The 12,684-nt window shown below is 36.3% G+C and overlaps 1 protein-coding gene across 1 annotated transcript in view; it reads left to right on the top strand.

Annotated features, from left to right (window-relative positions):
* Window positions 1-12,684, top strand: part of UBE3C (ubiquitin protein ligase E3C) — a 73,572-nt gene that overhangs the window by 16,839 nt on the left and 44,049 nt on the right. The window contains exons 7-13 of the mRNA XM_010180019.1: window positions 785-938; window positions 1,720-1,940; window positions 2,223-2,377; window positions 4,116-4,303; window positions 9,903-9,989; window positions 10,662-10,819; window positions 11,398-11,630. Of these exons, the coding sequence (XP_010178321.1) occupies window positions 785-938; window positions 1,720-1,940; window positions 2,223-2,377; window positions 4,116-4,303; window positions 9,903-9,989; window positions 10,662-10,819; window positions 11,398-11,630 (1,196 nt within the window). The remainder of the gene's footprint in view (window positions 1-784; window positions 939-1,719; window positions 1,941-2,222; window positions 2,378-4,115; window positions 4,304-9,902; window positions 9,990-10,661; window positions 10,820-11,397; window positions 11,631-12,684) is intronic.

Raw genomic sequence — 12,684 nt, 5'->3', positions numbered from 1 at the left:
ATTGCTAAGTTATTCCTGTATGGTAACTTCCACTTGCTGCACTGTATGTGAAGTTCGTACTGTGCCGCAAAGGGTCCTAGCCTGGACCTCTCAATAATACAGTGCTGTTTATGCATTTACAGTGGTTCCTGTAGTAGTAGAACTTGCGTTGTAGTTCGGGAGTTCATTGAGCAAGAGGAAGTTGATTTCAGAATGAAATCATCTGATTCCATTTGTACTTGAGTGAGACAAAAATAATCACTCTTTACACATGTCTGTGGCTTGGCTGGTAATGCATTTTATTACTGTCTGAGGAATCCCTGTTTTGGGAGCAGGAATTGTATTTTTCAGCCTGCTAAAACAACATGTTTATAGACTTCAGAGAATTCTGCCAACAGGACTCTTACCCATATGATGCAGTCGTGTTTTGGGGTAGAGGGGAAGATTCATAATTTCTGAAAGGTTGGAAGGACAACTGTCAACAACGTGACTAGAGTCACTCAGAGGAAAAGAGGAAATCTTTTTCATATGCCATTGTTTGTTTTTTTTTAAATAAATCCTTCACTTTACCAGCAGGAGCAGTTGGTCTTTGAAAAGCAAACTGGCTCTGAATGCAGTTATTTGTCTGTGATTTTATAAAGTGAAGTTTGCAAACAGGTTGCTGGTATATCTTGATAGTTATGTGAATGTGACTTGGATTATTGTAAAATGCCTTCCTATGTAAAGCTTTGTGCAGTGAATTGTATTGTTTTTTCTCACGTTAAAAATAATACTGTATTTAAAAAGTGGTATTTCTTATTTGCAGGCTACTACAAGTCGCTTTATTTGTTAATTAACAATAAGCTTCCCTCGAGTATTGAGTATTCTGATGTTTCTCGAGTCCCTATTGCAAAAATACTTCTGGAGAATGTTCTGAAGCCATTGCACTTTACATATAGCTCCTGTCCAGAAGGTGCAAGGTAAATAAAGTAATATTATGTATTGTTTACTTACTTGTATTATCAGAGATGTGCAGTTTATTGTTGAGCGTCAGCTGTTCTTTCGGTGCAGTTTGTTGCTTTATCTGTATAGAAATCGTAATGATTTTTTTGGTAATGCTGTAGATAGGTGAAACAAAGTTTCAGTTGTGTGTAAGAAAAAAGCAATAAAATGCTGAAGGCTACAACAAACAGCAGAGAACAGCGGGTATTACAGTGTGTAGGAACACAGGTATGGAAAGAGGTGAGAGCATAGGTGCAGCTAAGGGCAGATGAAAAGAATTTTAAAGAACTTTGTGACAAAGGAGCTGAGGTTTATGAAAAGAAATAACTAAGTCATAGCTTACAAGAAGAAACAGTCAAGTAGAAAGGTGGAACAAAAGTCAAACTCCGGCTGTATCACATGTGAGTGTATTTTGTGTTAAAGTAGTATTTTGAGTGGAAAAAAAATCCTTAATTGTGCTTTTAATTTTTTTTTCATTTCAAGATTATAAACAATTCAACTTCAGAATAGTTTTCTGTGAGTTCATGAAAAGTTTAAAGGAGAAAATTACATGTAAGATCATCAGGAAAATGCTGTAGTTGAAGACGTTAGTTTTTCAGAAATCAGAGAAATTTGGTTTATTAGCACAGGATTAATGGAGCATATCTTTGCATCTTCTTGATAGTGTTCAAACTTGCTAATTGATCTGTTATTCCATGGATATAATTGTGGGAAATTTTACCTATATTTTCTATAAAGGCAATTTTTTCTTCATTTCAGGCAGCAGATTTTTGCAGCCTTCACAGAGGAGTTTCTGGCAGCACCTTTTACAGATCAGATATTCCATTTCATCATTCCAGCGCTTGCTGATGTGCAGACCATTTTCCCTTATGAACTCTTTCTGAATGCACTATTATTAGCAGAAAGTGGATGTTCAAGAAGAAGTGATGAAGCCCCATGGCTTTTTTACTTTGTGTTAACAGTTGGAGAAACATATTTGGGTGAGAAAGCTAAATGGCCGATTCATTGGTTGGGTTTTTTTTCCATATTTGAGTTAATATATTACGTATTTCCACAACGTAGTTCACTGACAAGCAAAAAGGACAGATTGTGGATACAGGTACTGGAAAGATCTGTTTTATTAGCTGTTCTTACGCCTTTCAGTAAAAAATACTCTAAATTTGTGAAGATTTGGCATAATATGTTTTGGTCAGATTTTTCTGGTAAAATATATTCCAGTATGATCTGACTAACGATCTTTTATTTCAATGTATGTGCGGTAGGATCCCTTTCAGAGGAAGGACTTCTTGTGTATTTGAAGGTACTCCAAACGTTTCTCTCTCAGCTGCCTGTGTCTACTGCTGGTACAAATTGTCAAGATGCAAACAGTGATTCTGAAGATGAGGATGAAGAGATCAGTAAAATGACAACTACACCAGTAAGCAGTACAGAATTTTTCGAATGAATTTGTATTACAGCAGCAGTAAATATAGGCAGAAACATGATCACCCTTAGGTCCAATATTTTTCTAGCTACATGTAGAAGGGAGCATGTTTACTTCTTAAAAATAGATGACTGCTCACTGTAAGGCAGTGGAACTGGTTGCTTATATTAAAAGCAAAACAAAACAAAAAATCAACAAACAACCCTCAACTATAATAAGAAATCTTAAAATACAGGTAGTGTGTCTTCTGAAGAACAGAGCTTTTGTTTAACAAAAAGACTAAATTTCTCTGCTTTAAATTTGTATTTTACAGAGCGCGTATTACTCTCTGTATTCTTTAAGTCCGTGATGATGCTAAGATATCATGAAATGTACCAATCTGATCTTCCAACTTAGTATTTTCTTTTTTTTTCTCATGATAGATTATTTTGCCTCTCCACATAGAGCTGGGAATTCTGGATTTCTGTCCCTCTGAGGCATTCTAATGCTTCCTGGCTTTTTCTTGGTTGAGTGTTGAAAGCAAAAGCATGCCAGCTCTTCTAAGAGATAATGTTCCTATAATACCTACATACCTTTTGTGTAAGGTGATGCACATTTCTGAAAGGTGCAGCATTTTTAAGACCTAGATATTGAGAGTAACCTCTTATAAAGAGCCATACTGCTGGGGAATGCGTCCAGCCTTTTACTTGTGCATTTTTAGATGCAGGATGTTACCGTTAGCCTGAAGTCTTTACCAAGATGATGTGAATAAAATACTTAATTTGCCATCCATGCAGACATTGTATGTGATGTAAATATTAACTGATTCTACTTGTGGCTTGTAGATACTGGTGATGTTTAAGAGGTGGTTAGGTAAAATCAAAACATAAATTTCAGTTCACGTGTGACTTACAGTAATTTATAAATTAGAGAGTATCTGCTTTGAGGAGGCTTGAATACATGATACTGTTTATTGCAAAACACTTTTAATGTTTCTGCTGTGAGTTTTTTATGTATGTGGTATTTTCGTGCATGTTTGTCTTACAAAAAAAACCCAACAAAACAAAAAACCCAAAACAAAAAATGAAGGTGGGTGCTGGTAACCCCTCTTTCTTAAAAATTCATGGTTGGATAACTTGTATCCTTCAGTGAGCCAGACTGCTTTTCTCTGTTGGGGGCAAGACAAAGAGGAGAAGTAAGGAAAAGAAAAGGTTGAGCTCCACTCAGTTCTATGCCAGTAGAAAGTGTTTCTCTTCGTACACTTCTGATGCTACCCAAACATGTCTATTAGTCACCTTGAGGATTTTTTTGTTGTTTGTTAACCCATGGATTATGAATGTGAAAACACTGTATGTAAAGGAGCTTACGGTAGATGTTCGTTTCTGGATTTCGTGTCCAATGCTGACTGAAGTCAGCAGGGAAGGGATGACTCTTCACATATTTTATGCCACTGAACGATCTTGCCTTACTGTATCCAAGCATTGCAGAACATGCTCACATTAAAGGGAATCTTTCCCATTGGCCTAAGTGAAAAGATCAATACCACTACCCAGCAGTTGCCTAACCTAGGGATTTAAGTTGGCTCTTAAGTCTGATACTTTTAAGAATGCTACTGGATTATACATGTGTGCTTAGTTTTTAATTATTGCACAAGAAAACTTCATGTTCTAGTAAAATTCTGAAGTATTTTTTTGAAGGGGTTACTTGATCATTAAAAAGACTTAAAGCAAATTTTTCTTTGATACATTTGTAGGGTGATGGGAGAATATCAGTTCAGTACATAACTGAGGAGTGTCTAAAGAAATTGGATACAAAGCAGCAGACGAACACTCTCCTGAATATGGTTTGGAGAGATTCAGCTAGTGAAGAGGTCTTCACCTTGATGGCATCAATCTGCCACACGCTAATGGTGCAACACCGAATGATGGTGCCAAAAGTCAGGCAAGTATAAATAATTGTGACGTTGAACTGTAATACGTCTAAAATGAGTTTTTTTGGATAGACTTGTTTTATATACCCTGTGGGGTTTTTTTCTGTGTTTTCTTCTATGATCAGCAGAAATGAATAAGAATTTCATAATTTAAATAATAATTCCAGACAAACCAAAGAGTGGATTAATTCCATTTCTTGTTTTTCTTTTTGTTCATTGTGCTCTCTCTGGAGTAATCACTGAATCCACAAGTGTAAGCTTTTGGGTTGTTTAGTGAGTTGCAAATAAGTTGGTGATCTATCACCACTTTGAGGACTATGGAGCAGGTAGTGTTTGTGATCAGAAAAAACATGCAAACGGGGATTGCAAAGATTCTTGAAAGGAATTTATGTGCCTGCTTGCTCAGAGTCAGTGTTAGGCGTCATTCTAGCAGAGGTTTGTCTAGCTTGTTTTTAAAACTTTCAGTGATACGGATTCCACAATCTCTCTAGCTGACTGAGCACTGAAACCTACTTGCTCTCTATTCTCTTTAATATATAGCCAAAATCTCTCTTGCTACAAATTAAAACAATTCCTAATTGTTGAAAACCGCTGTTATTGTTTGAGAAGAGATTTGGCACCTGAGATGGAGATGAAAGACTTACTGATTTGTACAGCATTCTTTTACGAAGACTGCAAACCACAAGTGTCAGTAACAATGGAAGATTTTTGACCTTTTTGTCATCAGAACTAACACCCATAAGTATTAATGCTGTTCTGCTGCAAGGAGTTTTGAATAACTATGTAGTTGCTGGTTGTAAAGTAAGTATTTAGGGAATGTTGCAAACATAATCAATTCAAACTGCATTGTAAACAGTGATACAGAAAACTAATTAGGTGCTATCTTAGTCCAGTGGTGTTTATAGCTGTTAGAGGAAGTAAGATGTCAGTGAAACTCTGATTGCTCGATTAGGGTAATTAGTTCTTTGTAGACTGATTGCATTACAGCAGGATGTGAGACCTGAAGATCATAGCAGCAGTCGAATTAGGATACCTGCTTTATTGTTGCAAGCAGTACATTGCCTTGGATAGTAGTTACTGAGTTTAAATGCATCAGTGCTTTGACTTGAGATTTGCTGGTGATCTGTGTGGAACAGGGTGTTCTAAGGAATAAAGAAGTCGCACAGAACTTTAATTGTATGAGGATGGCATCTGTTTCCCCAAAGAAACCATACTGGGTCTTTGCAATTATTTGTGATAACAAGCTAGTTACGCATTGGATAAATTCAGCTGTCACGTCAGATCGGTGCCCCAGAGTGATTGCTAATCTTGGTTTAACAGTTTCCTAGTGACTGTACATTACTACTGTTTAATTAACAGAACATTGCTAATCCTAACCTGTGGTTGAAAACTGTTTGGGAAACTGACATTGTGGTGTAATATGAGCAGCCTGTCTTCACATGTGTGCTGAAGATACTTGGGCTTTTCATGAGGCTATTTTAGTGATTCTTCGGGGAACGCTTATACACCGTCGCGTTTTGCTTAAAACCAAAATCTTGCTATATGAAGTTTTTACATTTAATTTTTTTAAGTTTTGCTTTGTATTCTTGGTCCAATACGAAGAAGCATAAAGCAGCCTGAAGAGTGGTGTAGTTCCTTTAAGGATGCCTTTGTGTGCTGTCTCTACCTGTGACACCTTGCAGTTCTGAAGCGTCCAAATCTGTGGCCCTGGCAGCAGTGACCTTTCGCAGACCGTATGAGCTCCTCTCATTCTGGTGTATTCTCTTCATTAACTTAAATGGTCCCAGTGGGAAACTGGGCCCGATTTATGACCTAGACTGAAAATCTTGCCTTTAACTAATTAACTTGTAGTGGTGCCTCAGCTAAATTAAGCTTAATGGGTCATTTAATCTGTCCCATTCCACAGGAGGAATTTGACACGTTTTTTTAAACCAGAGGTGCCCAAAATTACTGTTCTGGCAAGTACACATAAATCATGTGGCCTTTGTGGACAATTAGATACCTACAGAGAGAAACGAGGTTCTAAATAAATGATCGTTATGTACTTACTTTTGGGAGCAGATAATTTAATTTGGTATGATTAGAATAGGTACTTAACAGAAATCACTGGAGTGAATTTAACTCCATCATAGCCTGTGGCTGGTAAATTTAAGAATTATTCTTCTGCCAAACTACAGTGCAAAAACTGATTACTGGGCTTTACAGAAAAGCTATTAATGAATCCATTCTATAAAACCGTGTATAATGATCGTATAATAAAGAAGTTGGTGATGTGCAGTGAAATTTTCAAGAAAACACAGAACCACCAGATGGGAGGGATAAAAACCTGGGGTTTAAACTTTAGGTGCTTGGTTTGCTTTTATAATAGTAAAAGTCTTGAAAATTAAATCGTTTTGGTTTCTATTGTTTGTGTGTGTGGATTTTTTTTTTCTTAAAGGAAAGAGGGCTAAGATTGTATGGACACTCAAGCTTTACATTAACTCTAATCCTAAAATTAATCTTTAAATTAACTCCAAACTTTGTGGACTGGTGATGTTTTGTCCTGAGGGAATGTAAGCTCTCCTTGTAATGTTCTGCAGTTTTATCAGGAATTGTTATCTTGTGCTGTGTCATTTTAATGTAGTTCTGTCTAGAAATGCTGTTCTTTAGCAGATGCACATCTTTTCTCTGCCAAAGAAAAAGATCAAATGAAGTAAATTTGGAGCTATTTAAATTATCAAGGTTTTTATTTTTTTAATGTTTTCATTTTTAAATATAATTTTTAGGCCTTTTTTTCCCCTCAGTGTGAAGCAGAAAATGTTGAGACTTTCAGTACAACCGCTTTTCTGAACTTTTGCAGAGATACGACTTTTCAAGGCCATCTGTGCATTGTGGAGGGTGATGGGTTTTTTTGTTGTTCTTATCTTCTGCTTTGAAAGCCGGTTTCTATACTTGGAGTGGGAGGGTAGTAGATTTTCTGCTGTCAGTTCTTTTGCAATGGTTTATATTTCAGGTGAATCTAGTGATGTAAAGTTTTTCTGACACAAGGCCTAATTCACCCTTCTGTGTTTAGTTGGCAGTTTCAACTTTGTTTTCTGGTAACAGTACAGAAACTTTACAGTTGCAGAATTATCTGCTTCGTATTTCATATTGACAAAATAGGCTGTGTGAGGACATCTTCTACCAAATTTGCATTTTTGTATTTAACCAGATTTTCAGGGAAGGGGAATGTGAAAGTTGAATACATTCAGCATTTCTGGAATTAGGCCATGAAATATAGCAGTTGCTACAATTGACTGCCTGAATCACGGATATGGAAGAAAAATGGCTAAAACTTAGACAAAGGTTTTTACTATAAGCTCTTAAGGTTTGTCCTTTTTTTTCCCTTCATTATTGCTGAATATTGCTAGAATGAAGAAGTGAATTACATTATGATAGGTTCAGTGTCCATAATGTTTGTTCGTTTCTGCTAAAGCTATAACATAATTTCCAGGGGTGATTGTAAAATTAACAAGTTTTTACTTGGAAGCCCTATGAGACCTAACGGCGCTGTGCCAAATTACTTTTCATTTCAAATATGTGGCTGAAAACTGAAGGTCACTGAGGAAATTTCTTATTTCAGAAACTAAGACATCTGAACTATCGTTCAGATATTTAAACATTAAAATACAAACCCTTATTCTAAATTAGCTAGAAATAATAAGCCCTTTGTTACATGATAGTTTCCTCCCAAATGTCAAAATAATATGACTGGAGAAGGAAGTAAAATTCCTATGTATCAAATTTGGGTTGATTTTTTTCAAAATTCCCCATATTTAAAGTAGAAATTCATTTTACAGTAAAACTTACCTTAAACTGGCCTTAGCTGCAAGTACTTAAAACTTGACTCAGACTTAGCGATCAACACCAACATACAATTTCTCTGGAATATGTGGAGCTCCTAACTGTTTTTAAAGGTACTGATCTACATTTTTAAAATGCAGAGTTTTTGAAACAAGAGGGGTGATGCTTCAGCAGAGATGCACCACAAACCAGAGGTGGCTTGTATTTAATTTTCGCTTTTTCTGCATGCCCCCATTCTATTTCCATAACTCTCCATGAAACTCAATCCTTTCTGTTTGGTGAAGAGTTCTGCCCTTCCTGGTGCTACTTCATCCTCACAGAGTTCCTTGTCTGTGCAACTGCCTTGGTGAACGCGGGTGAGATGAGAGCCTGCAGAAGGGACCGGCTGGGTGGGTGCATGGGAGCATCCATAGCAAAAGGAACCTGCAGGGCTTCAGGAGCCACTAGGCAAGGACCCGGAGGCATATGGCACCATGCAGGATTTATCTGGGAGTGAGCGTGTAGGTTCTCTTGTGGGGTTTTTCTTTGGTTTAAATGTCTTTAAATGAATTGGTGCTTAAACAATTTTCAAATGTTTTTAAGTATTTTCTGGTATTTTGACCTTTTTTGTTGTTTTGTTTTCCTTAATAAAATGAGTTTTTCCTTTCCTTTTGCCGTCTGGCAAATTTTAATGTATCCATGTGGTCTGTAATAAATACTGTTTTTTCAGGCAGCAGCACTTCTAGTCTGCTCTCCCTGCTCCTGTTTCCCAGCTTCCTAACTCCTGTATGCATGGTCACAGGAAATTTTGATGTTCTGAGGCTGTTCATCTCTGAGAGGAGATGTGGACCTGAGTATCTCTTTTACCTTATTTATTCTAATAAATAGGAGATCTAAGCAAGTAGCATTTAGGATAACTGGCTGAATATAGTTCTTCAAAATCGGAAAAAAGTCAGTTTAGTCAGTCACATCCTGTTTGCTTTCCTAGAAGACATTCATTGTTTCAAATGATAGTTGTCACATATGTTGCTTTCTGCAGAGAAAAAAAGAGGCTGGGGGAGACCTTTTAATTCCAGGAAGCTTTTTATTTCTCATTTCTAGAAAAAGTTCATAATACCGTAGTCATGTCTGAAATAATATGGTAAAAGTTGGTCCTGTATTTAACTGACTTGTGAGCATGCACATTTACTTTTACAGGTATAGAAACCATTTTCTGTTTACAGATGGTTCTGTGTAGGTGCATGGGTAGCTGTCCTGACAGACATCGTTCTGTTGATGTTATATTTATGTCTGCCATGCAGAATATACCAGTAAAATTGCTACAGAATTGCAAATCAGTAGTTGCTTCTAGCATAAATTAACTTTAAAGTATTTTAATCTACTTTTCACAAAAATTATTGTTTCTTAATGTCAGAAGAACCGCAGAAGTGACCTGTTCAGTACTGGTGTGATTTTTCTGTATCAGAACTGTAAAAAATTCCCAGATAAATAACTCTGAATGTGTGTTATTGTTGTTTAATGTGTGTTTAATTCTGTAGAATACTGCAAACTTGCGTCTATCTTATACGATGTGGTTTGCTGCCGAGTTAATGAAAACTGTGTATTTTAGGTATAAGGATTTATATGCTTGTTTGTCAGCTTTGGGGCTTTCACCAGATTTGATTAGAATAAGAACCTTCATCTTGAAGACAGAAATTTGAGTTGGTAATGTTTAAGAAGTGCTTGACAGAAAAGTTGTTGTATAGAGGCATTGTGTTGTGTCTTCCAAAACACTGTATTCACAAAATTTATTTGACCTTCCTTTTGCAGGCTTCTTTATAGTTTAGCCTTCAATGCCAGATTCCTGAGACACCTTTGGTATTTGATATCTTCAATGACTACACGAATGATTACAGGGTATGTGTTGCACCATTTCTGAAACTGAGTCTTTGTTAAGATAGAAAATATCTTGTGAAAGGAAAATTGGGACAGTGCTCCTGGAAGTCGTTTGAAATCAAAACTGTAAAGGTTACTTGGCTCCTATGGTTTTTGAGCAAAATCTTGGGAATTGGACAGTTGTAAATAATTGCAGGTAAATAAGTAAAATCTTCATTTAAATATAAGGTGGATATTTTGTAGTTTTTGGAGTGCTTACTAGCATCAGTATAATGAACACTGAATCTCCAGGTACTTCATCCCAAGTATGTGAGTTTTATCTCATATGCTTTGACTAGTCCAGAAATTGATGGTGACACAAGCATGTTCCCAGGAATGGAGGCATTGGACCTACAGATTTCTTCTGTTCTGACACACAGATTAGCTACTTTTTGCTTCTAAACCAGAAAGTGTCTGTGGTCTGTTATAGTTAATGCCAAAGTTTATATATTGTCAAGACACTGAGGTGCTGTAATGACAAGAACTTGAGAGTAGTCTTGTTTTGTAAAAATGGGAAATAGTAGTTCTTTAAGTGAGAGGACCACCCTTATTTTGCTGTAGGGAGTACTAAATGTTTCTACTAGAATGCTGAAGTTAGTACTTTTTTAGAGTATTTAATTAAACATCTCTTATTTTTGCATTTTATATTTTAAGGTCTATGGTGCCACTCCTTCAAGTGATTTCGAGAGGCTCTCCAATGTCTTTAGAAGACTCTAGTCGAATTATCCCGCTCTTCTACCTTTTTAGTTCTTTGTTTAGTCATTCACTTATTTCTATTCATGATAATGAATTTTTTGGTGATCCAATCGAAGGTGAGTTTCAAGCATATTAGATAGCAGTGCCTTGCAAAATGTTTTTGTGTAAGGCTACAGAGTTCCCTAGGCAGTGATTTGCTGACATCTGTGGGTCTGCCTTCTGGGCTGCCTTGCTGACAGTCCCCTGAGCACTGGCTGTCAGCTGTCACTGGCTCCTTCATGGTGATTGCATTTAGAAAAAAGACGAAAAAAAATGATGGTCTGCACCCTGGGACCTCTAGCTTTATAGAGTCTGATGTGGAAGTTCTTAATCATGGTAATTTTTAATGAGTTGGTGAAGAGAGTGAAGTTCTGGACTGAACCTGTAGTCTAATGTAAAAATTTAACATAGCAGGAATCACAAAAGAGAATGAGAGAATATTGTAATTAAAATACTTGTGACTGCAAACAATTACAAAATCTGATTGCCTTTATAAATGTGTACTCATTCTCTTTTTGGGTGATGTTTCTTTTCTCTGCCGTTAGTTTTTTTTTTTTCGGTGAATATTAAAGTTCCAATGAAATAAGTGGGTTTTTTAAATAACAGTGATTAAGAAAAAGTTGTTTAATGAAACTTAAACTTGTGTTTTACATAGTTGTAGGTCAAAGACAATCATCAATGATGCCTTTTACACTAGAAGAGCTTGTAATATTATCACGCTGCCTTCGAGATGCATGTTTAGGAATCATAAAATTGGCTTACCCAGAAACAAAACCAGAGGTTCGTGAGGAATATATTGCAGCATTTAGAAGTGTTGGAGTAACAAAAAACACAGAAATGCAGCAGTGTATACAGACAGAACAAAAAAGGTGGATTCAATTATTCAAGGTAAATTGTGTCAATTTTCAGAATATATTTAAATAAAATTATCAGTCCCTTGCTGAAGATCACAGAATCACAGAATCACAGAATCACAGAACGTTAGGGATTGGAAGGGACCTCAAAAGATCATCTAGTCCAATCCCCCTGCCGGAGCAGGAACGCCTAGATGAGATACGAGATACGAGATTAGATTTTGTTTCTTTTCCTCTAGTTATACTTTTAACACTGTTGTTTCAAGGAATATAGATTTGGGAAGGTTGTTTTTTTGGTGTATATGCTAAACTTCGAGTGATTACATTCTGAGAACTGTAACTTTTTTTTTTTTCTGGCAACTCTTAATTTTCCTGCTTATCCTGCTTATAAAACAGTTACTGTATAAAATACAGGTTTTAACTTGAACTCCCATTCAGCAAGGTACTGAAGCACATCATTATAACTTTATGTAGGTGTGAAATTCTAACTGAATCATGTGGTTTCTCAAGTACTTCTGTGTTAGAGACTTCACTGAATCAGTATCATACTGCACTGGTTTTGTTGGTATTTTACTAAAATAGTTGGTACTGCTCCTTTCAGGTTTGCTGGAATATTATCGTGATGGTAAATCCAGTTTAGCAAATGTGAACTTAATGTATGTTCTTTCTGGGTCTCTACCAGTGTATTTCTGCTAGTTTTAGCCATGGCATCCAACCTAAGACATGAGTTAAGAGAAGCTGAAAATGTTGGCAGGAAAAAACCTAATATAACTGTTGCCGAAAAAACGGAGTGCTTGACTTGTCGTGAAAATTCTGCAGCAAACACATCTAGTCAGCTAAAATTGCTCATTAAAGAAGTGGGAGCAGAAGAAATGCATTTTCCAAATTGAATGCTAGATTTACAGTCTGTTTAATACTGGCGACCTCTCGCACACTAATGTTCAGTTCGAGTCATCAGCTGTCCCTTCAGGTCTTTTATCACTGCTTTTGTCAAGCTATCTATTTAATTGAAAGAAGTTAATTGAATGAAAATGATCAACTAAGCTTGTATTAATATTGCTAATGGAACTTTCTTCTTGGCCATGTTT

The sequence above is a fragment of the Mesitornis unicolor genome, unplaced genomic scaffold, assembly GCF_000695765.1.
Source record: "Mesitornis unicolor isolate BGI_N332 unplaced genomic scaffold, ASM69576v1 scaffold4290, whole genome shotgun sequence".
NCBI lineage: Eukaryota > Metazoa > Chordata > Aves > Mesitornithiformes > Mesitornithidae > Mesitornis > Mesitornis unicolor.
This window is presented reverse-complemented; position numbering and strand designations above follow the sequence as displayed.